General features: G+C 38.7%; 1 protein-coding gene across 4 annotated transcripts in view; it reads right to left on the bottom strand.

Moving 5' to 3' along the window:
- The window catches only part of cntn4 (contactin 4), a 123,327-nt gene that overhangs the window by 6,072 nt on the left and 92,206 nt on the right, over window positions 1-25,049 (bottom strand). For 3 of the 4 annotated variants that reach the window (XM_056751603.1, XM_056751605.1, XM_056751607.1), the window contains 6 exons: window positions 14,468-14,595; window positions 5,401-5,576; window positions 4,323-4,443; window positions 3,898-4,056; window positions 2,949-3,098; window positions 2,600-2,670 (listed from right to left, as the gene is read on the bottom strand). In XM_056751603.1, coding sequence (XP_056607581.1) covers window positions 2,600-2,670; window positions 2,949-3,098; window positions 3,898-4,056; window positions 4,323-4,443; window positions 5,401-5,576; window positions 14,468-14,595 — 805 coding nt within the window. The remainder of the gene's footprint in view (window positions 1-2,599; window positions 2,671-2,948; window positions 3,099-3,897; window positions 4,057-4,322; window positions 4,444-5,400; window positions 5,577-14,467; window positions 14,596-25,049) is intronic. The other variant, XM_056751604.1, reaches the window with a different exon arrangement.

Raw genomic sequence — 25,049 nt, 5'->3', positions numbered from 1 at the left:
ATCATTTTAGTGTGATACTATCATAGTGTTTTCGTAAGGGATGATATTCCTATAACTAGTTCGTGCAGAAGATGGGTTTTAATGACTGTCCTGAAAGCTGCCTGGCATCAGGCGACACATTCCAGCTAATCTCCACCACGACACTGTCTGAGCCAAAAGCTGTCACCCTGTCCTCTTCCCCGAGACCGGGATGCCATCTCCCTGGAAATCGTTTTCGCCAGGTAATGATAATCATGGTGGTTTTGTTTGAAGTATCGTCTACCTCTGACCATGCGGTAATGCGGTGTGGTAACAGTGAGACCACCGGAAAATAGCATCCATTAGTCCTAAACCGTGGCATGTGACGCGGGGAGAGATCATTTTTTCACGCTTGCACACTTGTGCGTACGCAATCTGCTGGGAGAGCTTAATGACTAAATGAAAATGTACCCGTAATCAAGCTCTCGCTCCATAGCCTGCTGTGAAAACAACAATTTGCCACGGAGAGACAAAAACAAATGGGCTGCGATGTGAAAACTAGCGAGTTGCTTGCTGTCCACAACCACAGGCGCCAATATGCGCGAGACACGTAAGTTTCGATTGTTAAACTTTGAATGCATTTGTAATCATTTTATTATATATATTTGTAATTTTACAAAAGTCGCCAACTAAAATAATTAAACATTTTAAAATAGAGTCAAATATTGAAACACAGTCTCGTGAAATTGTCACAAACCGTAATCTACTAATTCTCGCGTTCATCGACACAAATTTCCCGCTTTTTTCGTGTCAGTCAGCACGCAATTTTGCCTGTCAGCCAGCGCGACTTTCCATCAAAAGTACTTTAATACGCGATATCTATCATTCTACGAGTTCACCTTTGCACATAATAAAGGTAAGAAGTGTGAAAGGTATGCGTTTGGTCTGCTGTCCGGGGAGCAGGCTCCGAGCTCGTCGGTTCCTTCTGAACCAGGAACACATCCCCCCGCTAGAGTGAGTGTCCCGAGCTTGGAAACGGCCCGAACCCAGAGTAAAGGGCTGGTTATACTCGCGGGCGCCAAATGGTAGCCATTTATCGTTGTTTTGCCATCTCGTGAAACTAGCCTTTTTAGCCAAATATGACGTCATCATGGAGTTAGCTTTGGGGTTAGCGCGAGCTCATTTCGCGTGGCGGCGTGCACAACATTTTTTGCGACTCGAGCGAACAGTTCGCGCGGCGCCGCAGTCAACATGAAAGCTTTGAAGAGATTTTGACATGTACGCCTGTACAGACATCTTTAATCATCAGTGTGTCTGTTTTATATTGTATTCAGAAGAAAACAATATTTATAAACATTGCTTTTTCGTCCTTTTTTTATAGTAGAAACAACACAAAATCTCCTACGTTTCCTTGTCGAGCAGCTGCTCGCAAGACGCCATTCTGAATGATCTGACGTAATTCCGGTAAAATTCCTACTTTTCTTCTACTTCCTGCGGATTTACAGGCCGATTTCGCTTGGGCGCCCCCTGTCGTTTCAAATAATATCTCAACGGCGAACGCGTTAAGTATAAACGTGTGCGCGTGCGGTCAGCTGAGGCTCGCGAAGCCAGGCTCGTGTATAAACAGGCCTTTAGAGTAGCCATTTATCGTTGTTTTGTCATCTCGTGAAACTAGCCTTTTTAGCTAAATTAGCCTTAGCGGCTGTGATTTTAGGAGTTAGGTACGGTGTTGGTTAGCCATGTCTAAAGTATTTACGACTTGTTGTGAAATCCGGTTAGAAATATATAAATGTAAATACACATGCGGTTTGTGTAATGACAAATTGTCGTGATGGTGACACGAAAAACGTTAAGATGAGTGACTCGAAAAAAAGAGGAAATTTGTATTGATGAACACGAACTATTAGATTACAGTTCGTGACAATTTCACGAATTCCGACGAGACCTGGTTGAATATTTAGACGCTAATTATTTCAAGATACTGTGTTGTTAGTTCAAGATAATATCTAGATAAAATCCTTTCGTTATTTTGATACATTGTCATTTTTATAGATAAAAGTCTTAATATAATAAGTCTAAGATAATAAGAAAATCCTGCTAACCAGACCTTCCTGCACTGGAACAGGTGCTTTTACGGTGAAAACGAAAGACATGCAATTCTCCAGTACAAAATATGATGTTCTGCTGTACACAGGCTTTTATCTTAAAGGCAGCAATGAAGAACCCTTGAGTTCAAGTTTCTTTTGACAAACGTCTACCTCGATAGATAATACGCCCATTTCAGTCAACTCAAACCAGAACAATAGTTCACGCCTCATAAAAGAGATACAGAGATAGAGCGAGAATGTGATCTATGAAAAGTTCCACGCAAATTTGTGGGAAACTCCATTTAATTATCTCGGCACAACTCCTTGCTGCGTTTTCTGTATGACAGCGGCAGTTATTGCTGCTCAGCTCTGGAAGAAAATGAAATGTCATGTGTTGTGTGTATCTGCTTTACTATGATTAATGAAAGCTTCGCGTGTAGGGAACAATGGTGTCTAGCCGGTCTGTTAAAGGAGACTGTATACAAAAGACTCACTAAAGAAGTGAAAATACACACACATTGAGAGCGGCGAGTGCAGTTCGCAGGCTATCTCACCTCCCAAGTGATGACTAATTCTGATCGACTGCCACCTCCTCCACTCACATTGGCTGGGGTGATCTTGGGAACTGTGGGGAGGAAAAGATTGACTCAGTCCTGCTCGGGTCTGTCCATTTAACACTTAAACTTATGTGTAAGATTGTAGAGTGCAACAGGGAAACTTGAGAAATAACTTTTAAGACGTTCCAACAACAATTACATCTTGAATAGTTTCAAGCATTTTGCTAACATTTTAAGTATAAACATTTCTCTATGGTGTCTCTATAATCAAAATACGAGGCTATCAAACCGCATGCACACATGCTATGCGCATACATGGCGAGACTGCTGTGTCTCGCTCACTCACGAGTTTCTTTCGTCCTTGCTTTCTTTGAGGGTTTGCTGGGCTCCCCCATGCCCACCGCATTGCTTGCCAACACTCTGAACTCGTACTCCACCCAGGGGTTGAGCTCGATTACTGTTGCTGTCAGATGCGAGCCCACCACAACCTCCGGCACTGGAACAAAACACAACAAAACACACACTTGACTGTGAGACGGGCCCCCTCGTGTGCCTACGCGGGCCCCCCACATTCTCACACAAACAGGGAACACACAGCGCTGAGATAATAAGCTCCGTAGGTAAGGCACAGAAACCGTTCTCATCAATGACTGCTTTGGAAGCAGAGGTAAAAATATACACCCCACGACTAACATTATACAGTATAATCAACATTAAAGAGCACTCATTATTAGCATTACTGACAAACAGAAACGGGAGATTAACTATGTTTGATTTTATTGTGTATGTCATTGTATTGTAGATATATTTTGTGTGATTGCAATACTACGGCTCATTTCTCTTAAACGCATTAGCTTTTCATTTGTGGATTTTAGAAAAACAAGAATTTGAAATACTTATCCTTCACACCACTAAAATATGATTTAATATAAAATCCAAAATGTACCGTGATTTTGTTCTAGTAAAATAATATGTAACACAATATATTATAGCTTTTATAATTTAGTACATTTATATTTTTTCATTATCTACTTTTATATATCTTCTATACAAACAAAACAGCTATTGGTTTATTGTGTAAGGCATCAAAAACAAACAATGCAAACGATCATCAAAACCAGTCACTTCCCGATGCCAATTTCACAAGGTGTAAATAAGCAAAAACAAACACCAAAGAAACAAAATTACAGACATGAAATGTCAGTAGATAATTGGGTGGAAAAAGCAAAAGGACAGGGAAAAAAGAAACTATGGAGAAAATGTTTTGATCAGTGCAGGTTGGTTAGAAGCCCCACCTGTGCTAACAGCTTGCCAACCCAGGGAGAAAGGGGTTCTAGCCTGGATGGTGTAGGCAGTAATTGGACTGTGATTATCAGGACCAGGCCTCCAGGAGAGAGTAGCAGTGGTATCTGTGATTTCTTCCACATGGATGCTGGTAGGGGGACCGGGGGGACCTGCAACAGAACAGCCATGCAGACAGCACACAAATACACACGCAGACATGTGGTCACGCTTGTAGCCTGCATATAAACTGTCGCCTAAAGCATGCCAGTGCAGCTGGTTGAGTATGCGCTACATGTTTTTGATTTATGGCTCATTTTTACGGATATCTTTACTGTAGAAACCAAAAGCTTTTCTCAGTTTACCAAATATTTGCAATGGAGGTGTTTTTTTTTTTTTTTAAGATGTGATGCATACCACGTTTTAACAATTTTTTTACCTCTAACAATAAGGTCAGTGGCAATAGAGCTGCTGTCCACCTTGGTCTGCACAGCACACGTGTATTTCCCAGCATGCCTTAGCTGAATGTTCCGGATCATGATGTCACCTGCCGAGTGCTGCTAGAGAAAAAATTAAACAAATGTTGGGGTTACAGCCTAGGAGATCAATACAATTGTACACGGAGACCACTGGTGCATAAATGTTTTTATTATTCAACATGAAATTGCTTTAATGACAGCAAGCATGCAGCTACGTTTGTGCAGATTTTGTGATGATTTATGATGTAAATCTGATTTTCTAATCTCAGATTTTTCAGTCTCAGACTTTTAGACCCTTATCTATGCCTTTATTTTATTTTTCACTCGACTTATTTCTGCTGCAAAGATGTGGGGGTATTTTGGTACCCATCTCTGTGATTATTTGAAATGACTTAAGCATAGTCTAGTCGGTGGGCTTTTACAGGTCTATGCTTTTCCCACGTCTTCAATCCAAAGTTTTAAGTGCTGCAATTCATACACATCACTCATGTTAAATCATAGTAATCATATAAAATAATAGAAGATTGCTGGGTTTTGCACTGAAACTAAAGCTTCTCCATTTGGAAACTTCTTTATCTTTGGTTGACGATGGGGCGCCTATGGATCACATAATGAAATAATGACACCCCCTCATGTCATTGCAACGTAAGAGAAAAAAATCCACTTTTAATGAAAATGAAAAAGTGTAAAGCTTAATTGCACTCAAGATTATTACAGAACGGGTTCTCTTATCAGACTTTAAAAACTCAAAACTGTGGCGTTTTATGAAAGGATTAATGGGATTATTTTTTTGCAATCCAGTTTTGGTAAAAGAGTACAAGCTTGAATCGTCTTTAGACTACATTTGTTGTGACAGCGTGCAGCTTTATTAACTTCCCTGTTATCACCTAATCTCATTAACCTCTCTATTATCACACACATTTACATGTCAGATAAATTAAGCCACACCGATAAGCTTCAGTATGAATGCACTCGTTGAGTGCCACCAAAACAAAAATGAGTGCATCTTTAAATATTTTACAATTGCTTTGCTCTTACTCCTCCGACTTTTTCAAAGTATCCTCCATGGCTGCCAAAGTGAATGAGCTGCTCGTTGAAGAACCAGGTAAACTTGAGCTCCAGCGAGGGGTCGTAAGACACCTGACAGGGCAGAATAATGCTCTCGCCCACAGTCACATCCAGCGTTGAGGGGGTGGTTGTTATGATCGTTGGTTCTGGAAAAGAATGTAATGATGAGCACATATAGAAAGTGTCAAAAAATGCCATTAGTTTTACTGACAAGGGTCCAAAAACTGCTAGGTGCATTATAGCACTTCTTTGTAATGTTATCTTGACAAAAACTTACAAATGAGGGAGTAGTAAACATATTGTCAAAAACTACATTTATAATGATTAAAATGAATGTGTAAAAAAATATCCTACTAATATGAACATGGACTGAAAAACATTTAGAATTTCAAATCTTTGCCACACCCCTACATATTTTTATTTTATCAACGTTTTATCAAAACGACTTTCAATAGTTTTGTAATAACAAAAACAAAAACATCTTCCATTTTTACTAGTTCCTAATATGAATAATAATAATAATATTTATTTCTACTATGAACTTAATAAATACACATGTGAGTATGACAGCATAGTATTGCTAAATATTAAAAAATTTAAATTTTAAACAATTCTAGAATTTTTCTTCTACTTCCTTTTATTCTAATTAGAAAAACAATCTCTGTTTAGTTCCTAAAAGTGCACAACCCTGGTAGTAAAAAGTTCAGAGCTTTCTTACAGGTGATGGACAGCTTATAGTGGAATGAGTGAAAGTGGACGGAGAGGTGAATATCCCAGGAGCGGTCTCTGAGCTCCACCATGTGTGATTGTCTGATTTCTGCTAAATCCCTAAAGTCCCATCTGCTCTCCCAGAATGGACTACAACAAAAATAAAAAGATAACACACCAGCCCCAGCAGGGCTGATGCCCAAGCTCACGTTCTTTCCAAGCCTTTATTCAAGCAGAGGCTGGAGCCATTTCACCAGGGAACAGGACAAGCATGGCTGCTTCTCCACTTTCAGCGTGCAAAACAGGTGCACGAGGGAAATGATAAGAGAATCGAAGAAAGCACCAGAACAAACCCTGCATTACTTGCTTCCACCTCATGAGGGCGCTGTGTGTATTCCCCTGAAAAATCCATTGAGGTATATTAAGCACGGCACACGATGCTCCAGACGGGCGCAAATTTATGCAGAAAGCATCAGCCTGCACATGTTTCAATCTATGACTGAGGATTCAATTCTGAAATTATAGGTGTGCGACACGTGATACCACCTTTCGCATCTCGTCTGATATCAAACAGCTTTAGGCAAAGCTAACAGGTGCATCGCTGCGGGTTTTGTGCGCAACACAATGAGGGGGCCGTCGGATGAGGCTCGCTTCTTTATTGCTTGGATGAGATCCCTCTTCAACTGTCTGTCAGATTCACACAATGGGATGACAATACACCGCAGTCTGGTATTCTACTGTCAGCTCGTACCCTGGATGTTAGAGGTAATTTAATTCGGAATTCAGCCGCGCTGCCTAAAAGCCCAGAAACATTTGTGTTCCTCGCACTTTTCCTGTAGGAACAGCGATGTACCTTTCATTTTGGAGTCTGAGCAATCTCCCCCGCCCACCCCCTCAATTCCCACCTCGATACTTTCATCCTGAGTAACTTTCTCGTGTTATTGTTTGTCGCTCGTAGTAGATTGAGATCCCATGGTTGTCTTTGTTCTTGCGTCAGTTGCAGGTGGAAGCGGCTTGGGGTCTCTATATATGGCGGGTTCCTAAACAAGCATCACACATGTGGGAATTTCAGACTTAGTCGAACAGGTGACAAATTACCATTGTAAGCAAATGAGAAGCTATTAATATCTCCTATTGTAGAAGGTCTCTCAATGTGAGAGCAGGTTGCGTTGACTAGCAGAGCGAGTCTCCGCAGCCCAGAGCAGAGACAGGAAAATCTCTGAACTGAAACCTGAGAATTCATTCAAGGCAAAGCTGACACTGCTAACTTGCTGTTGAGGTTGTATAAGCGGGGAAAATGCCCTTATTACCTGCTCCATCATCATGATATCTGACAGATTGCGTAGATAACCTCGTTTTCAAAACCCGACCGGCACCCCCAAGCTCTCGTTGCCGTAATTTGAGCGACACCCATCTTGCATAATACCTTGTAACTGTTAGCATCTGTCATTGCAATCGTCAAAAGAAGAAAAACTCCCTACACTGTCGATCCGAGATAGAAAATCTGAGTGCATTTTCACACATCAAGGCTATGTCCATATAGTACACTTCATGTAGCGAATAACAACACGAAGGCCGAGCATAGTCAAAATCTGTCTTAAGCCGATCTGAACGCACTATTCTCCAGTAGTTTATACCTGAATAATGCAGTCTTACAGGGGTCACATGGTGCAGGTGGTTGACAAATGATCTAGCACTGAGCTGAGAGAAACCAATGCACAGATCTGTGCTACAGGCCTCCGTTTATGCAAAGGTCAACAGATCAAATGCAAAGGTCAAACATTTCGAAAAATTACAATTTGTAATAGCATTACATTGCTTGCTTGATTTTACATATACATGTGGGAGACGTATATTCAATGTCTGCATTTACATCTTAAAGACTATTTTGGTATATATTTATTGTTTGCTCATCTGCAATATGTTTCCAAGACGTTTCCTGTCAGATTTCATATAGACATCTAGAATGTGTCTGAAGGATATTTATGATTTAGAATGTATGTAAAACTGCCTGTTCTATGACGTTTATCAGATGTTTTTACACAGCAGATGGATTCCAGATCTTTAGCAGACATCTAACTAACGTACCTGTGCTATGATATATTATATAATATAAAATGATAACCAGAGATGGACTGTAACCAAGAAAATGTACCTGAGTACTGTACTTAAGTGCACATTTTAAGTATCTGTACTTAACTTAAGTATTCTTTTAGTCTGAGTACTTGCGACTTTAACTTCACTACATTTGAAAAACAAACATCATACTTTTTACTCCAATACATTTATAAAAAGGTCCAAAAGTAGAAAGTCGTTTCTATGTAGCGGGTTTTCCTGTGTGCACAATTTTTCTGGCTTGCGATCTGCCAGGACCTTTCATTGTAGCCAAGTATTTCAGTTTTTCTAAGCTCGCAGTCTTCCGGCTAGCATTGAATGGCCATTTTTACGCAAATCTGGCAACCCTGGGATCTTCCCAGCTAGATTAATTGTAAATGTCAACTTTTACTTGTAGTGGAGTAAAATTTGACCAGTAGTATCTGTACATGCACTGAAGTCTGCCTCCGACAATAACTGTGTTTAAAATATGATAATGTATTAGACATAGGGTTGGGCGTCGATTCTGATGTTCCGATTCAATTCCTGTTCACAAGCTTTTTTTTCCCATTCCTAATTAGACGTATGACATCATTGCTTTATATTGCTATTTTTTTTAACATACATTTTTGAGGTTAAGTCATAAAACTTAAATTAACGGGCCTACAATAAATTATTTGATTAGAATAGGCCTATATTAGATACACCAACAGATATATTTTTGACTGATTCTCAACTTAATGTTTAATATCAAAAGAAACTTGTGCATCACTGCCTTATATATATGCCTACCCTTATAAAATCACATACATTTCCTAACACAAATGTATTTCTGCATTCAGCTGCATTATCAAACAACACCAAGTGGAGTATTTTGCCAAGAACAGAAACAACTTTCAGGAAAGCATTATCACTCAGCATCAATCTGAGTAAAAATAGATAACACAACTACAGTAAATGCTTCTCAGTCAGTCTGTGTGTTTTATGAATCACCCAAAGTGACATCAAAACTGTTGTGTTCAAGAAAAGCAACAAAACAGACCCAGATTGGAGAGATAGATTCATTTCCACAGTTAAATGATGGGGGTTTTAAATTATATGGAAGCTCAATTTTTACTTCTGTTTTGGCCCTTATGCAACTTACATTTAAAGGATTCCTCAATAAGGAATAAAATCAACACCAGATATTTAACTCAAACCTCTGAACTCTAATGCAGTTTAGAAATGACCAGGGCTCCTTATCTTCACTCCAATGCCGCTACAAAATCACGCCGAAAGAAAACTGACAAAAGGACTGACCACTGTCACCTCTTGCAATTGAGTTTCCCCCCTTTTGCGATAACCCCGCGGGTCTCGCAATCCCTTTTTTGAAGCAGGTTCTCAGACAACGCCGGTCGAAAACATCAAAATGTAATCATTGAAATAGAGCCGCTTTTGCCAGATGGAGACATGTACGGTCTAACAGCTTTAGTCCTTTTTCAAAAGGCTTTCGATCAAATCACAATACAAACAGCGTGTTAGTACTACTGTTATATTAACAAAGAAATGAATGGATTTTTCTACAAGCTCACTCTTGAAAGTAAAACTTTTCAATAAAATGATTTAAGAAATAAAAGTAACCCAAGTGAAACAGGTGGTAATGAAAGCTTTAAAAAGTGGCCTATGTTTAGACTAACGGCCTCTTTCACATTGTAAAACTATTTGAATGCGACTAAAAGCATTTTAGAAATAGTTGCCACAAATAAAAATCCACAAAAATTGATTTACCTCTGCAAAAATTCATATGGAAAAACATACAGGTTTGGAAATCATTTTTGTGAACTGTCCCTTTAAGAGTGTGCCGTATTGACAGCGGGATAATTGTGTACACTGGACACAACAGCAAGGGAACTCATTACAAGAATCTCTTAATAGCGCTGATATCATTGTCCAACATCCCAAACCCATAATTTGATCCTCAGTTAATCTCTGTCCGGCAAAACCAATTTCTAATTAAGTTTAATTAATCTGGCTAATATCCTCTCAGCGTCCCCATGATTGGGACATCACAGGAGATGACACGACGCTCAGATTCCAGCCGCTGTTTGGTGGGGGCTTTACGTACAACTTAACCAAGAGGAAACTATTGTGACAGGTATTTTTTAGACCTCATATCACCGCAGTCAATTTTAATAATCTACTGTCATCTCCCGTAAGGGCCGTGACAGACGCTGATGTACACAGGCAAACCAGGTTTCCACTCGTAAATGAAATTGCAGATGTAAATGACCCTGTCTTAGCCTCAGAGCCTTATCGATAGTGACAGTAAGGTGCTAGATCATATAGTGGTACATTTGTGCATCAGCCGTTGGCACGCATCCCGCACGATAGAGACTAAACGCTTAGGGTGGGTGTCAGAAAGATGCCTGCGACTCCTCTCGCAAATATAAATCTGAAGATAATCGCGCAATTCATCTGGAATGAAAAAGATGCATCTTTCCTTACGTGCCAATTGATAAACAATTTAATGGGCCGCTCTCCGTCCTAAGACACATTACAAAGTGTCTGGATGAATCTCATCAGTAGAAGCAGAGCGGACATGTTTGAGGACCGCATTAATGAAGAAATATAATGAAACGGAAGGTGCGGGATGAGTCAACGAACAAACAAGACGACGATGACTTGATGTAAAGAGGCAGGCTGAGTGCCAATCAGCTGTTAGACTTTGTTTCCTTAGTACGCTTTAGAGATGAAAAAGCATTTATTGATGCTGTTTAAATACAGAATATGCAGAAAATGAGAATTAAAACATAAGATTATTTAAAGCTCAAGTGTGTAATTTATGCAGTTTCCCGTCTCCCTTTGGATGTCAAACTGAAAGTCCCGCCTTCCTAGCAGTTATTTCTCCAGTTTTCGCCGACGGGATCATAACAGCCCAATTTCTTGTGTTTTGTTTTGAAAGCCATGTGCTCTGCGGTCCTCCACCTTAGTCCCGCCCCCTGCTTCTGCTTCATGCACTACATGACACCCGCCCATAATTAAGCCTTTAGCCATTGTTTGAAGTCACTGTTTCTGGTCTGGATGTTCAATTTCACAAAACCTCAATTACACTTTTCAGGGGAATCTGCAATTTATATTGAAGGATAATATATACATTTCGTCTCATTAATAATGATAGTGTTTTTCTTGACAAAAGTATGGAGCAGATTCAACATAACAGACTTCATTTTCCAATCACATCTATTATCTATAATGCAAGTAATGCATATTTCCATTATTCATAAGCCTATAGGAACACATCAAATGTAAGATTTAATAAGAAACTGGCAAGAGAAAAAATATTTGAAGTAAAAAAGATCTGATTTATGCCAGCCACGATGTGAATTATTCTGGGTGAATTATGTTCCGAGCAGTGTTATGGATCTTGCTAAACATAGACGAATCAGCCACATTAAGGAATAATGTTATGACTCATGAAAAAGACATTTGCATCTTAAAAAAGGCCAAATGAAACACTCAAAGCGGTCCCCATAGCAACCACCAAAAGAAGAGCAACCTCCAAGGTGCTTTATTAGAAGGCTGCCTCAGAAGACCCTACTAGAGAGCTAACGCGCGGTAGATAAAAACTGATTGAATCTTAAAGTGGACGTGACAGCATGCTCAGTCAAAAAGAGTTGTTTTTATGTCTGATTTGAAATTGTATGTCTAAATTCAACAAAGAACCAACATGCATTGTTCAGCTCAACAGTATTCTGAATAGTATTCTGAAATAGAAACATGCTTTTTTCCGGTTGAAAAGAAATTGACATGTTTTTGTAATATCAAGGTTATGGCTTTGAATGTTTAATAATATAAAGGAATTAAACATTTCCTCAATTCAACTATAAAAAACAATACAATCCCACATTTGGGATCACATGATTTAAACTTTCCTCTCAAGGTGTCAAGATTTAATCGTATGGTAGAATCATGGGTGCCCTTTGGCGACAAGGCACATGCACGCCCATCCGACATACTAATGGAGAGAAAAAGTGGTTGACATATAGTTGCCAGTGGCACATCCCTTCAGTTGACATCTTTGGCAGGCTAAAAGTGACCAGCTTGCATCTACCTATCTATCAAGTTTAGGGTGGTCTGGCTCACTTCATCCATCTCCAAAACAGCATTTACTCAGGCCACGTTCCCCTGCGTCGTGTCAATAGCTTGATAACATAATACAAACAAATATAAAATGAGGGGGATCAATGTTTATTGAGTTTTTGATGGATCTCCCCGTCAGACAATGATTTGAGGTTTCAATGCCCGGCAAAGGTTAATGAAGTAGACGAAACCATGCTGTTTGAGAAACTATTCACTTTTAAAAGATGTGAGTGAGGACATATAGACCATAGAGCTTTATATAGACATACACTTTTCTTAACTTAACTATAGTCTGTATGATTATAGTCAAGTCATTTTTATTTTCAATGTGCGTTGTATCACGATGTATGAATGACTTTCTTCTGCAGAGCACAAAAAAGCTATTTGAAAAGACCAAACAACTTTAGATCCTATTGACTTCCATAGTATGGACATTTCTCAAAATATCTTCTGTTGTGATCAAAAGAAAAGCGAAAGTCATACAGGTTTTAAATGACATGAGGATATTTAAATGATGACAGAATTTATATTTTTGGGTGAGCTAACATTTTACACTCTTAAAAAACAGCGATAGACGAAACATTTTGGTTCTCCAAAGAACTATTTAGTCAAACGTTCTTAAAAGAACATTCTTTCCTACTTTCATATAGTCTAAAGAAACTCTTCCCACAAAAATTGCTTTTTGGTCTTCAGAAGGGTTCTCTATTCAGCCCAAAATGGTTCTTGGCATTGTGAAGCGCCTATTTTAAGACTGTAAGGTAGGGAACACGAACCAATCAGTCACCAACCATTATTCATACGGTAAATGTTTAAATAAAGTGATGTTGATTTCACTGGTCTGGGTTTTAAATAACTATATAAAATAGACAAATTAGAAAAAATTGTTTAAGTACATATACAAGTAAATGGGAGGTTTGGCCAGGTCCCTTAATTCCAAAATAAAAATGTTGAAAAAAATCTAAAAAAGCATTTCTAGCACAAAGCAAGGTCCATAAACCAAAGATGAGAGTGTATAGAAATTGAATGGCTCACAAAAAACACACAGAGGACCTATGGGATGAATTGGAACGCAGAACTGGACCCCATTTCCCAACACCAGAGCCTGATCCCACAGATGCTCTTGTGTGTGATAAGTAGAAAATTCCTTCATGTTCCAACATCTAGTGGAAAGCCTCCCAGAAATGTGGAAGCTGTTACGGAGGACCAATGGTTTTGAATTGAAATGCTCGACCAGCACACATTGGCAAAGTGTTTGGGTTTCCACATACGTACATGGTGCTTTTGTAATCAGTGTAAAAATGTTAACAAATTACCACGACTGAATCAAGCTGGCCACTTTTCTTAACACCACTATGAGTCATTTTACAATATATCAAATCCTGTAGAGATTGCGAGTAGCCCCTGCACAGTTTTACTTATTACAGCGTAAGAGACATAGAGAAGCGAAGTGAGACGAGGGAGGTAAAGCACACACGTCGCAGAGGGTGTGGAATCCTCCACTGAGATGTGCTTGCATGCTGAAAATTCCCCGAGCTTTAAAGCACTCCAAAGTGAAGGCGTTCGTCGCAGCGCACCCACCTCTCATTCATATTTAATACAGCGTAATAACTCACTGCTCCAGTGACTCAACACAAGCGTGATCTGGGTCCCTCCGGGTCCCCCATGCTGATGCTACGACATCGCACTCCTTCTTCGTCTCATTAGGAAATAAAAGGATTCCACTTGGCTCAGATCAGATAGCTGTGCAAGGTATGCTTCTCTCAGCCATACTGCTGAGCGTGCAGGAAAAACGTGTGTTGTAATTCTTTTAATGTCTCGGGAGGACGTATGTCTTGTTTGGTTTCAAATAATTTTTGCACCAATTGTTATAATGAATGTGCCTATAAAAATATGAACATTTTCTAAAGAAAGAAAGGTGGTTCATCTCTAGGAAGTTGCTCTGGGATTACATTTACATGAATGCATTTGGCAGATACTTTAGTCCAATGAAACTTACAATGTATATGTATTTTATTAGTTTGCGTATTCCTCAATTCCATGATATTTTTCACACGATTGATCATTGCAAAACCCAAAAGCTTAGAAGAGAATCAAGCAACTTTATTTAAGCAAATACCTTTGACAAGCAGGTTTCCTGAACTGCTCGCCACTCCAAACTGGTTACGGGCAACACACGTATACGTCCCAGCGTCTGGTTTGGTTACGTTGGATATTCGAAGAGCTCCGGTTTCCAAAATAGCAACTCTGCAAGATAAACAACACGCACGTCAATATAACTTCAGAGTGCTTCTGTGACTTCAAGCCAGCAGTCAACCAAAGAAATGCTTCTCTGACAACATAAAAGGAAGGAGAGAAAGGACCGCGGTTTCACGGCTGTTTAAAACTTGAGATTTGATGTAAGATGAGCTAAACATTCTTAAAAAGGCAATTTTGGAAAAAAGAAGAAGTCTGGGACAGTTTTGAGATTTTAAGCCGTTGCACATCGCTATGAATCTTTGCTTCTGATGAAAAATTTCAACTTTCCATAAGCTGCCGTCAACAAACATCCAATGGGGTTTTTAAGAAGTTTGTTTCCCTGCAAAAAGACGTTTGTTACATGATTCACGCTGGCAGAATATAACCCATGCAAATAAACACTTTAATGGTCAAACATTCAACCTTGAACAAGAGAGCCAACATCAATATTTAACACCTCTGGAATGTTTTAATGCGATGGAAAAATCAGTTGTAAAAACCAATGCCTTGTGGTCTTCACGCATGGACAGGTCTAAAAACCACATATCCTCAAAAAAAGCGAATATGGAGACCTTGAGAATAATAGCAAGAGCTTCAGAAATTCATAGTGGTATTTTAATTATTTCAGTCACAGCGAGTAAGACATATACTGTACGTGTTATGCACAATAACAAGTCATGTGAGTGTGTAATACAGAAAGGGTTAAGCTTGTATTGTGTTGTTTAGAGAAATGTAGATAGCTTGGGGTAAGAGTGTGTTTAATTGGTGTGGACGAAATATTGGAAATAAAATAATCAATTTTCACGAACTGTGGATTTCATTAATGACTTCAGGGGGACCCCAATAAATAATATATTTCTAATTAACACAGCTGAAGGGTGTCAAAATCTATTAATTTTCTGAAAATTAGGTGTACACAACTTGGACAGATATAACATTTTCACACACATGATCACACTATGCATTATCTGTGGAAAATTTTCTCAAATAAAATGTAAAGGTCTAGTGTGTAATTGTTTGGAGGATCTATTGACATAAATGCAATATAATACACAAAGGCCTATCTTCTGTATGTCATCAGAGTTGAATAAAAGACCTTACATAATAAAGCATTTAGCTTTTTACCTTAGAATGAGTTATTTCTATTTACACACACTGTACCCTCTTTCATGGAAATAGCCATTTTGTTTCTAGAATAGCCCTTAACAGACAAACTGCTCTCGACAGAGTGTTTCGTGAATACGTCATCTCCGCCAGCAAAGAAGAGAAAACGCAATCACATCTTGGTCTTGTGAGATCCGCAGTAATGCTACAAAAGGGAGGGGTGAGCTGTGGAGTGAGCCGTTGGTTGCAATTCGCAACCTCACCACTAGATGCCGCTAATATTTATCCGTTGCTTCTTTAACTAGCTTTGGAACTACAGTTTTTTAGGTTGGAAAAGGTAATATGTTTTACAGTGCACCACTGGGGAAAAAACAAATGGTACAAAAAATACAAATTAATTCAAACTAGCCACCTTGTAAAATAGTTACAAATTGCCCTAAAATTGCATTGGTAAAAATGAACTAAAACAAGTAAATGAAGCCTATGTAATTTAATAAAAAAACAGTTTAATATAGCGTTTAAAAATATGTATTAGCAGGTGAAGTAAATCATCATGACATGTTATTTAAAACATGCAATTCCAGGTCATGACAAATCAAGTTAAATACAGTTTATCAATGGGGGCGGGAAAGTTTTTCCTTCTCATTTGTACCTGCGCACTTCACCTCCAGAGACTAGCAACAAATAGGGCAGCGCATTGTCTCATCTAGATCAAGGCGTGACCTGCTTTTGTGTGGGTCTGCTGGTTTTGCAGCTGTTGGTGATGTTTGAGAGTTATGAGCTCCATTTGTTTTCCCATCTTTTCCTAAAGCGACTCCTCCGCTTTATCTTCACAGTCACGCAATGCAGAAAAACAAACAGAGCGCACATGGTGGAGAAATTCTTTACAATTCTTTGACATTGAGGTTGTGCATGGATTTCGGATCCTGGTATCAGATGGTAACATAAGCCTGTCTTAAATAACAACAAATTCTGCTGAAAGGAGCAGAAGCGCTGGGCATTTGTTGGGTTTTGAATGCTAGAACAGACATCAGAAGTGTGTCTCACTTATTTCTAATGGAGGCAAACGGAGAGCTTAGCTCTCATGTTTCTCAAGATTTGTTTGTAAAATTATCTAAACATTTGAGACATTTGATATGCAAATTAAAAAAACTTAACAATGAAGTCTTTCTGAATATAATCCTCGTGACCCTTCTAGGCTATTTAAATAATTTTACAACCACAATTACCTAGAACATTTTGCTTTATAATGCTGATCCACCAAGCTAAGACCCTTAACCAGTATAAACCAGTATGACCTGGAAGACTAAACAAACCTCTCACATCAATTCTGATGTTGATAGGTTTAAGCAGAGGAGACTCCTTGGTTCGGTGGGGCACTTTGTGGTCTTGAACGTTCTTGGAGAGCATGTCTATTCTTGGCCGAGCACAACAGTCCCTCATCCCAACTCCAAGTCTTCCATCAGGCCTTTTCGAATGAGGACGTATCAATAATTCACCAGTGAAATGAACTTGAGTGCTGGTCTCCTCATCTCCAGATCATAACGGCTAATGAGGATGGCCACTAATGTCCTACTAGGATACAAGAATGCATGACACAGCTGAGACCAGAGAACGTTTTGGGGAATCCTCAAAAACCTCCTGAAGTGTACTTCATAGGTAATACCATGGAGGAAAAAAGAACCATTATGTCCTTTTATTTTTCATAAATTGGCATAAAAGCATACACTGGATTTTCTCAGGCCAGCTGGGGCAAAAGTCTTTGCCAGACACCTTTCGGAATTGGCTGAAATCATAATTTATGTGTTGATGAATTGGTCACTGCTTCTCCCATGTTCCTCCTTTTTATTTTCTTTGATTGTACGAATGTGACAAAAGGCGTTATTGTAAAAAACTTGTAGTGTGTAAAGGAACATGACCTTGATATGTGTTAGTGCAGTTCTTTCGTTTCGCACCATTTGCTCTTGAAATGGATCCACGTGTTGAATAATAAAGATGGATCTGCATGGGCTTTTGCATTCTGAGCACAACACTTCAATATTTAAACAAGCTCTCCACAATGTCTTCCACTTAACACATGGTCAAGAGGAACAGCGGTGAAGTGGGATAAAAATGTTTGTACACACAATGCTAAATGTCAATGCTGTGAGTGTAATTGACTTAAAAGAATCCAAAAGTAAACAACGTTTCTTGTGATTTTGTATGATCTTATTCATTTGCTTTAGTATGTTTTGCTTTCCTGACAGTGACGTTTTCGGTTGGGGCTTTCACTTTTTTCTAATGTACGTTTTTGAGTCATTCACGTCCTACAAATTCATAAGAATCAGCCACCTAGTTACAGTACGAATTTTTGTGAGATCATAACGAAACCAAATATTTAATCTTGCACTTTGTCAGTGGCATCAATTCAAGTAAAGAAAAGTATGGCAGACTCTCGTGAGGTCATCCAATCTTACTACTGCCTCATCATGACGGTCTCAGATATATAACTGCAGCAGTCATCCTCACATAATAAAGCACAACACACTTTAAATAATCTATTGACGTAAACATATTATAGTTTAAAAACAACAGGAAGCAGATCTGATATGTGATTTGAAAATCCTCCTGCCCCTGCCTTATACCCAAATTTTGAATCCAGTGGCACCATGTGTATAGGCTACTTCTGATTTTAAACAGTTAATGATCTAAAAAAAAAAAAGAAAAAAAATACAATATACAAAATAAAATAAAATATACATTGATGGATTTAAATTCAAAATAATCTACATAAATTCAAAATAAATATATATAATTTCTACAAATTAAATATTCTAAATTAATTAATTCAGAATAAATATAGAATTTCTGCCCTTAATCTTTTATTAATTAGTATTTTATTAAGTAGCTTTTTAAAAGGATGTAATGATTAAAGTGTAATTTTGTATAAGCAAAAATGTGTTTGAAAAACGTAAATTTTTGTGTGTATACATGTACTGTATATTGAAGTTTTGCTATTAATATATAAAATTGCTTAAAAGTAGTAGTTGTATTGCGGGAGTGCTCCACGTTGACCACAAAGATGACCCAGGACAGCATTTAAGCCGGCTGCGAATCTCTGGCACTAACCGGCTGTGTATGACCTACCTGCAGGTTGTGTTCCTTCAGTACATGAAATGTTTTTTTAAAAACATTTACCGAGGGCCCAGGAGGCGAAAGGGTCATGTAACGGGTCAGGCAGCATCTACAGACAGATCAGATTGGCCCTTTTATCCCCCACGCGGGGCACGAGGGCTGACCTATACCTGAAGGGCTGATCTATGTTGAGGGCTACCCATAAGAGAGGCGCGCGAGAAAGCTCCTGGCATTAGCGAGATGGATCATGCTCCCGTATCTCAGTAGGCCTTCTGCTTGGAAGCGCGTTTGATAAACCGACGACCTTGTCAGCTGGATAAATAAACCTGGAAAGGCAGAAACAGGTCATTTTAGATCACGCCCTGTCAGAGGATCTGTTTACGGGGAGCCACCTTGATGAGCTCAACTCTGCCTTCGGCTCCTCAACCTCAAGGTTAGTCGGCAATTACGGCCACGAGGAAAAAGGTATCCTTCCAATGAGTTTCGCTATTATCGCTAGAACAACAGACGAATCACTTGTTGGTCAAGGGAAAAAGAGGAGAGGGGAAAAATGGGACATTGGAAAGGTTGTCTGTTGACACTTTTCCAATAGCCAGGTAATTGATATTGATTTTTCCTTTTTTCAGTGTATACAAACCAATGGTTCTTAAGACATAACATTCATTACTAACGCATGTGACACTCAAATATCCACATCAAACTTTTACATTTGCCGTAATGGATTACAGCGTCTGTCCAGTCTGATTTACAGTTAATGCGGTAAAGTTGCATTTATAATGCAGGCTTATTGATTCGATTCTGTGCACATCTACAATAGGAAGAAAGGCATTGATTTCTTGAGCTAGACTGACATACAAAGGAGATGGACAGCAAAAATACAAAGCAGGAGATGGATGTTAAATGTATAGGTGTCAATACAAGTCATTTATCCTCTTCTTTCACTTTTTGAAACCAAGCAATGTTAACTTCATTGAAAAGTAGCTACTTACGTGCTGTGTATTTTTTTACTCAGTTTGCTAATTTTTACATTCATATTTAAGGAAGGGAGTGCTTTCAGTAGCGCTGAGGTTAACGTCTGGGGTCTCTAAATCATTATACAGCAAATTTCGCTGGATTTGGTAACCACTTTGAAATTTTGGTATCATGACACCCCAAACAGCAAGGCAATTTTAAAAGTGGCACGGGCTCGACATCTCCAACGCGCTCGACATTTGTGAGGGTATTTACAAGAGAAACAGAAGAAATTGGCTAGCTTACGAATTACCCGTGGCTTTTATCTAAGTCTACAAGACGGCCGTTATTTGGATTGTCAATCAGAGGCGGCTCTCGGGTTTAATAATGCAGGTTTTGCTCGCACCGCGGGTGTCCAAAGTGTTTGGTAATTCCGATAAAATGACAAGATAAAAGATGATGGACAGAAGCGTCTGGGCACCTACCCCAGCTCAAAGAGCAGACGCTTTCGACAACCAGCTGTGTACAATAGTGCTTTTCCTCTTTCGGCATTAAACAGCGGAAGCGCTACAGGCTAAAGCGAGTGTGACATTTCCCGCGAGCGTTCGGCACGCTGACCCCTGTCCCTTGGGAGCTAGCATTAAGTTTCCATGGCAATAGAGAGATTTATAAAAATAAAAAGGACAAAGAGTAAAGAGAACCTTTGAGGAAGCTGTAATAATCTCTACTTTGAAAACAAACCATGTACCGGTTCCAGACTTTAACTCATGTCGGTGAGGATGACAATATGGATGTCCTGTTGCGACGTGAACCCCCTAAAAGGAGGCTCGCGTCGCCGCGCCACTTATCCTGAGTAATTTTCTTAACACATTCTACGCTGTTCAATTATTCATTGTGCTGATTTAGAATGGGTACATTTGGCTTCTGCCACTTCTCAAGATAATTTTAAGTCGTTTCTCAACACGATATAAATCAACATGGCACCAGCTGCCGTAATAATTTAGCTCCAAATCAGTTGTGTGGGAAATGGACGTAAATAACATGCTATGAAATGATCTGTTATGTTCTGCTTAAAACATGTATATTTGACATATACACTGGCATCTGAAAGAAGAGGCGAAGGAAGAAGGGTCCTTTGGATTTGGTTTGGGTCCAATTATAAATGTATTTTCCAGTTCCATTACAGCTTACAGGTTAAAGACGCATAATTATATTTAAAAATACTTATATTAAAGGGATAGTTTACCCACAAACGACAATTCTCCATCAATTGCTTACCCTCTTGTCTATGATTTCCTTGATTTCCAAACAATGGCGGTACCCATTGACTTGCATTGCCTTTGTGTCCATAGTAGAAGTGAATGGGTGCCACTGTTGTGACCATGTGGAGTTTACTTTGTATTTAGTCCACCTTTTTATTTTTAAATAGTTTAACAATCAAGCACAGATTTGTGAACATGATAGGCGGGTTTGTCCCATTAAGAGGAAAATCAGCCAATTGCTGACAATACCTAAGAGGCACCTCCTTCTGTGACATTACCAGCTCTTTTCGAGAAGGGAAGCACTTTTCTTACCTGCAAAAAAAGATACGGAACAAATAGAAAAAACTAATTGTAAGACTTCGAGTTTGCAGCGCACAGCGTATTTCCCGCTGTAATCTAGTCTTTTAATTTCTGCAGTATCTATCCCCAGGGTCAGCAGATGTGCGGTGAGAAAGAAAGAAAGAGGTGCAAGAAACACCGTTTATCAGGGCCAAACACTGTGGGCTTATAGGTCTACTCGAACCTGGCTCCTTTAATCACAAATGGCTCTCCAACTCCATTCTTTCACTCTGATATTTATCTCTTTTTCTCACTCTCATATGCACACAATTCCTTCTAGGAATAAAGAGCAACGTGCGTGCCGCCCGAAATCTGCGCGGGGACCAAGATGAATTACTGGTGCTGCGCTGGCAGATTCTTTTCTTGAAAAAAGATATTAGCCTGCGGTCCCCTAAGATAAAACTAATCCCACTGACTCTAACATGGCTCTTATAGCAGTAAAGAGCACGGAAAACTAATCAAGACCAAACATCTTGGCATTCATTTGCACACTGCGTTGAGTTTTATATTCGCACATTGAAATGATTTCTCCTGAAGTCATTACTGCGTTGAGATAGATGGGAATTCCTATATGCAGGTAGTGGGGTCTGAAAATCTAGGTATTGGAAAAATATGAAAATAGGTTTTTCTAATATCGTTTTTCGTTACATAATATTTAATTAATTTACAATTGAGTGAAAACCTGAATTGATCAATTCACCTGAATTTCACGCTACAATAAGGTTGTGTTCACAAATCTTATTTAATGCCTTTGATGACATGAACCAACAACGAACAGTATATTTTATAGAATATTATTATTATTTGTTAATGTTAGATAAAACCAATATAGTTATTTGCTCTTCGTCCATGTAAGTGCATTGTGTGTTCCTAATGTTAATAGATAACTTTTCGTACATCAAATTCATAAATACTGTTCACGTAATATTTTTTAAATCGTGAATCGTTTATTTCCTTCCGGATTTTCAAATTAATCTCCTACATGGAAAATGTAATTAAAGCTGCGCGTCAATTGTGTTGGAACGCAAACATTAGTGCCAATCGATGTGCTGTCCACCATCTTGATTGACCAATTGTCTGCCGTGCAAATCTATACCTATAGATTGTCTGCGGCAAAGCCGCACCGCATGGCATATCAAATTATGCTCTCCAAGTTAAAGAGTCTTTTAGACACCATTAGCAAAACACAACCATAGGAGGTTAAATAAATGACATTCTATTTAAAGGGTGGGTAATATGTTGATAGAAACCCACCATGGTTGGGATTTAACCAAGAGTTTGGAGCTATAGGGCATGTTCCATATCTCTGCTGGTGGGCCCATTCCCCTTCAGCTGACATTCCACCGAATGACACCGACTAATTTCCCCAGCTGAGAGAGAGAGGAGTATGAAATTAAAATAAACCATATGAGCTGGCAACATAACAGTTGAGACCATGCCTTGAGGTGGGCTAATGAGGAAAGGTATTCGGGATTTTTGGCGGGAGACGGCATCGCGTTTAATCTCCACGTCTATGAGACAGCAAGTTCCAAACAGATGTTCAATTAGATTAAAAGGAAAACCAGAACAATGGGCTTTAGCGCGAAAAAATAGAATCCGACATCAAACAATAAACAACATTTGCTTTTTTAATAAATACGACAGTATGCTTTCTACACGGTGTCACTTACTTTGCATTTTAGTGCCGTTTTAACATGATTATAAAATGAGAGTGTTTATTAAAACATCTGTTTTTGAGGGAACATAATGTTGTGAAAGCAACTATGTGCAGTGGCGAAACGTCAACAACCTTCGCCTACAACTCTTTTAGATTAAAAAATCAAGAGATTAATTCCAAAAGATAAGGGGAAGTAGCTTTAATTAAACGAGTTAACGGATCCCATCCCTCAAATGCGTCCTATATCAGCGAAGACAGCGGCGCTGCCTGCCTCGGCAACCTCTTCTATCCCTGAGCTTTTGAATTTATATCGTGCCGCCCTTCATTCACCTGCAACGCGGTCTTCTGTGGCAGATGCGCTTTTAAATGGAAATCATCCTGACAAGCAATCACTTCATAGAGTGTGTACTCATCCCACTCCTTTCCTTTTTGCTTCATCTTTTCTGCCATTCTGTAAAGACACAAACCGCATCTACAAGTGGGATGACGTTACCTTAACAATGTTAGCGATTCCTGAAAATGTTCGTATATTTAAATAATTATCCGTATGGGTCTGTATGTACCCAAAAGAATAAAAAGAAAATTATATTTGCCTCCAATCTTGTTAATGTATCTATTTTTGAGTTTACTGTAATGTCAATTTTCAATCAAGTTTCATTACTGTAATGCAGAGATTTATTGCGATACTTTTTTTTTTCATCAGCACTGACTGAAGAAACAAATATTAAAATTTACAAACATACTTTTTAAATAAATTGAAATAACATTGACTTTTAAAATATTTTTAAAATATATTTCACAACAAAATCAAATGTTGAATTATTTAATTATTAAAATAGTTATTTGAATATTTAATGCATATTTTTTAATAAATATTAATAATTAACTAATAATAAATAATTAAACATAAGCTTTATATATTTATATATATATTTCACATTAATTCAATTGTAATTTTATTTAATAAATATAAATTATATGCTTTTTATGCATTTCATAATAAACTAAAACATTCAATTATTTAATAATAACAAATAATTATTAAAATACTTTTTTTTTTTGCGTTACAGCAATACGATTGTTCCACATCAATGAAATATGTTGTTGGGTTCACAAAAATGACGTCACAATATGAATTTGTTAGTATTTTTTTGTATCTTAGACAAAACCGAATGCTTCACATTTCAACAGGTTTCAACAGATTCCCCCTTATACATTTGTCCCTGGTTTTTCAATCAACTTGCTGTGCAACAGTTCAGAACGCGAAATTTTACCAAGATCAAACGCAGCCAGACCAAATTTCTTCCAAAACTCATTCCATTACATACACCAGGCAACCTTTCATCTTCTTCAAAAGGCTATTCTTTCGGAAGAGGGACCAATTTCAGCCAAAAGCAAGCCTCCATTAGTTTGTCTTTTACAAATTAGGCCTTGGCAAACCTTTGATCCATTGGGTTAACTTAAAATCATGTCCTTAATGTTGTCACCTAATGTCCAACATTCAGATTTTAAAATAAAAACTATAAAAAAAAAAAATCCCCGGAGCCGAAACCTTTAGGACGGTGTTTGCTAATAAACATGGTCAATGGAATTAAACAATATACCATCCATAAATGATGTCCACACTTGAAGCAACCAGCACACAACACAGAAACATCATTTATCATCTGCAATGTTACATATTCAAAGGGACATACAGTGGCCACAATTGTATCCACATCTGCCGGCTGTACCGTAATAACCTCCCTTGGGTTGGGGCAAGCTCCGGACAAGCTTATTATATCCTACTGTTTGTTAAACAAGAGCACATCAGCAGAGCGCGGGCAAAAATTAGCTGTCAACCAGAGCAGAATGATCCAACAACAGTCATGTACAATCATTTCAGAAGCAACCCGGGAAACACGCACGGACCAAGCGTAGTCAGCTCGGGAATGTCAGCCCATCCGCTAACCTGTCCTACATTACAAAAGAGCTGAGCGCATGGCTAGAACAGCTCTGTCTTCTCTCTTCATCTGTTTCTCCTATGGGTTTTATGT

The sequence above is a fragment of the Triplophysa dalaica genome, chromosome 6 (genome assembly GCF_015846415.1).
Source record: "Triplophysa dalaica isolate WHDGS20190420 chromosome 6, ASM1584641v1, whole genome shotgun sequence".
NCBI lineage: Eukaryota > Metazoa > Chordata > Actinopteri > Cypriniformes > Nemacheilidae > Triplophysa > Triplophysa dalaica.
The sequence above is the reverse complement of the archived record's forward strand: the minus strand, read 5'-3'. Positions and strand labels throughout refer to the sequence as shown.